Below are 3951 nucleotides of genomic sequence, written 5' to 3'. Positions count from 1 at the left end.
CCTATCCACAAGAGATCAAATTACACATATATTAACCACTATAGGTCACTGTAAGGCTTTCAACAATGAGCAAAGCCCATATCGCAAAGTCACCTATAAAAGGCCCGAAATGACAAATTTAAAACAATTCAAACAAGAAAAAATAACGGTGTAATGCATGTGCAAAAGCATGCACGATAAACAAATATGTAAAACATCAAGAAACGAAAACCACTGAATTATAGGCTTCTGACATACATACATTGTACATAATGTAACAGGGTTATTATACCAATAGATATAGGAAGATGTGGTGTAAATGCCAATGAGACAACTCTCCATCCAAATAACAATTTAAAAATTAAACCATTATAGGTTAAAGTAACTGCTTATTGTGAAAAATTGCATTTCTCTCTGTATACTATTACTGTGGCATTGACCTATACCACATGTCTCATTTTAGTCATATAATGGTAATAAATGTAAATCGAAGACCCGACTTTTATGGTTTTCTCTGGATATCAAAACTAAGACTTTTCTACCTCAGAAAGATTGCCTTGGTTTTATTAAACAACACTTTTAGGATTTTTGGTTCTCAATGCTCTTCAACTTCGTGCTTTATTTTTGCCCTTTTAACTTTTTTGATTCGAGCGTCACTGATGAGTCTTTTGTAGACAAAACGCGCGTCTGGCGCAAATACAAAATTTCAATCCTGGTATCTATCAGTTTATTTGCTATCCAATTACCCACATCTCCGTTTATCAACATAAAGGTACTTTAATACAAATCAAAGAGATCTGCCTCTGACGGTTTACTCTGGATATCAATGCTCAAAGTATCCAAAGATTTGATATCTAATTGTCGGTAGCCAAAAGTTTCGTAAGTCCTATGACAAGCTTCATCAATAATACTCAAATGTTTTTTGTTAATTGCTGTCCTCCACATATTTGCAATGAGGGTGGAATTTCCCGACTTTGTGTTAAAGTTACTTTCATATCCGGTTCCGGTTACCAACATGTGGTGACGTATATAGTTATCTACCTTAGCCGTGAAAGGCAAATTTGAAAAACTAAATATTTTTCTAAAATTCGGAAGTGGATTTTTTACGAGAGCTTCATACTTCACCATAATTATATTATCATGATAATCTCTTTTTAAAACTTGTGTGGAGTTGAAGTCAGACATCATGTCTTCACACAACTGTCGACAGTGAACTTTTATTCGATTCTGATCAAGCAGTCCTGATTTTATTAAAGAATGGATCTGAGCTCTAGGATCTCTGACGACATAAATAATTTTAAGATTATCAGTTTTTCTCAAGATGTGTTCTACTGATTTTATTCTTAGTCGGACGACTTTCATTATTCGTCTCGCCTTAGGTACACATACGCTCTCAAGCATTTTAATACAAAATGGAAATGGTGATTTTCTCAAACAAGCAAAGTATGATTTAGTGGCACGAGAGTGTATTAGATGTTTATTTTGCAGATCACCAATGTTTATCTTTGTAAAATCACAGTTAAACCAATGATTTAACATTTCGGTTTGTATACCAGGTAGATTTTCGTCTTTAGAAATATTTCTAAAAAAGAAGAAAACAGGTTTGAACATACAAAAATACAAATAGAACTAGTGAGGTTGAAATATAATTGAAATAATATATACATATATATCGATAAATTCCGGTAATTTAATGCAATTTGACCCAGTATACAATGTACGTCCCTTATTTCAGAATACTGGTGATATAATATAAGTGTTCCAGACTGTTTGAGTATTTGAACCGTACGTAAACGGTTTGGACAGTTAACGTACTTTAAAAAAAACGCATACGTCCGGTCTGTATGCGAACATCTGCCTAATTTTAAGAAGTAGGTCAAGTTTATTTGCTACAAATTTATTTTACAGATCATCAAAACTGAAATCTGGAATTAATATGGTCTGAAACATAAGCACTTGAATATAAGACCTTCAAACACATGGAATGAGCAAGGTGTTTGTAAGAAATCTCAAAAGGAGAGCGGGTTGGTATGAAATGAAAAAAAACACCGAATGTATTGCTTCATATTTCTACATTTCGTGCTTGATACTTCTAAATGTGCATTTTTAACTTATGCATATAATAATACATGAGCAATTCATGTATTTGGTTTGAATAATTTAACAAAAAAACTGCATATTTGTATCTTTCCATTCATACATGTATAGTGAATCAAAAAATGTATATGTTGTTGCCTAAAAGACAAAAGACGATGTCCCTGGCAGGCAGCCATCATAGAAAATGGCCTGCAGTTCTGTATATCACACCTGTTAATGTTGACGATAAGAGGTCTGATATCAATATAAGTATAGAAAATACAAACCTTACGGTTCCGTTATAGAAAGTAATTGGTATTTTTGCATATGAGCTTTCTGTTAGGGACCGTATTGGTTCGAATAAATAGAAATTACTACTAGTTTCCGCCAATGTATCCAATATCATTGTAGTTCCACCACGAACATACCCGACAATTAATACACACGTAACATTATTACAAAAGTTGTCTGAAAAAAAAAGAACATACATAGGGGAGGGTTGAGATCTCGATAACATGTTCAAATCCGCCACCTCTGACCTTTGTTAATTTTGTATTATTTTTAATTTGTTTTCTTGTGTACAATTTGGAGTTTAGTATTCAACGGGCCGGACCATATGAGTATTTGGACCATAAAGGTATTTCTTTTAAATATGCAATAGAAACGTTTAAATAATACAACAAACTTTATCTTTAAAAAAAAGATGATTTCATAAAAATGTATAAATTTTACAATTCAAAGGCAATTAACATAAGCATTAAATTTAGATGCAACACCAGTTGATCTTAGTTGTCATCGCTAATTGTATTCTTGTATGTATGCATTTTTATTTCCACACGGCACCATAGCTTTTCTGCATTTACATGTCTTGGTTGTGTTTCAGTAACACCATTAAGAAGCTCTAGGTCTCCAATATCGTTATATGACTGCAGTGCTCCACATTCACAGCTTAAATTAATTAAACTATGGTCCTTGCAGGTGATGTCATCTACTTTAAGTGATAAACGTGATATATCACTTGACCCGGTATATGTAAAGTAACAAAACTTTTTTTTGTTGTTCTTCATATGTTTATTTCGAGTAATATCAATTCTGGAAAATGCCCAATAGCTATATTTGAAAGCAACGGATTCTTTTTTTATGACTCTAATAAATTCACCAATGACAAAACATGTGTTACATGTACCCTCAAGGGCATCAACATACACGCCTTGCATTTCAGAAAATTGATTGAAGTATTTACGGAATATTGACGCACATTTTACACATACAGCCCGTAACAGAGAAGTGATCGAATTGATGTTTCTTTAACGTCAAAATTAGCTACGTTATCGACAAACTTTATTGAGTAGTGACCGAACTATTGGTACTTTAACGTTAAAAAGATTGACAATGCTGACAAACTTTCATGTGTCGATAATCAAGTTTAATACCGATACTATTGAAAATAATTCTAATAATATAAAACAAAATATGTCCATGCACCATTTCGATTGGGCGAAAATAAGTCATTTCTTCAAAGTCAGAACAGAAAAAAAAGATTTTTGGAAGGACGTCATATTTGGTCTGAAGCTTTATCAAGGTGAATTGTACCGTGTCTCCCCTTTTCAGGTCTGTCATTCGTCTACTTCCTGTTTGGCGGGGGCATCTGTGTCTCATAGACACATTTTCTCTGTTTTCTATTACAGTTTCTACAGGAAAATTTTGTTGACAATTTTTTGTTCATATTACAAAATATTGAGGCAGCAGATTTTTTAAGTCAAAATCAGGGTCAGAATATTGTTTTCTAAAAACTACCAGGCCCCTTTCTCCATGAAAATTAAATGGTACGTGGCAAAAATCAAAAATTTCCACATGTTCAACTTCAAAATTTGACCAGATTTTATTCTTAACTGT

At 32.9% G+C, this 3951-nt stretch overlaps 1 protein-coding gene across 1 annotated transcript; it reads right to left on the bottom strand.

The window, feature by feature from the left end:
* Window positions 1-724: 724 nt before the first annotated feature.
* Window positions 725-2511, bottom strand: LOC134695541 (carbohydrate sulfotransferase 2-like). The gene is made up of 2 exons (XM_063556828.1): window positions 2343-2511; window positions 725-1561 (listed from the first exon to the last, which is right to left on the bottom strand). Exons 1-2 carry the CDS (start codon window positions 2459-2461, stop codon window positions 757-759), a joined length of 924 nt encoding a protein of 307 aa, XP_063412898.1. The 5' UTR covers window positions 2462-2511; the 3' UTR covers window positions 725-756.
* Between the last annotated feature and the right edge of the window lie 1440 nt (window positions 2512-3951).

Source organism: Mytilus trossulus, chromosome 13 (assembly GCF_036588685.1).
Source record: "Mytilus trossulus isolate FHL-02 chromosome 13, PNRI_Mtr1.1.1.hap1, whole genome shotgun sequence".
NCBI classification, from domain to species: Eukaryota; Metazoa; Mollusca; class Bivalvia; order Mytilida; family Mytilidae; genus Mytilus; species Mytilus trossulus.
This window is presented reverse-complemented; position numbering and strand designations above follow the sequence as displayed.

Coding starts and splice junctions, on each gene's coding strand:
- LOC134695541 (XM_063556828.1), bottom strand. CDS start 2,461: ATGATATTGGATACATTGGCGGAAACTAGTAGTAATTTCTATTTATTC. Junction 1,562..2,342: donor TTCTATAACGGAACCGTAAG/GTTTGTATTTTC, acceptor CTTCTTTTTTAG/AAATATTTCTAAAGACGAAA.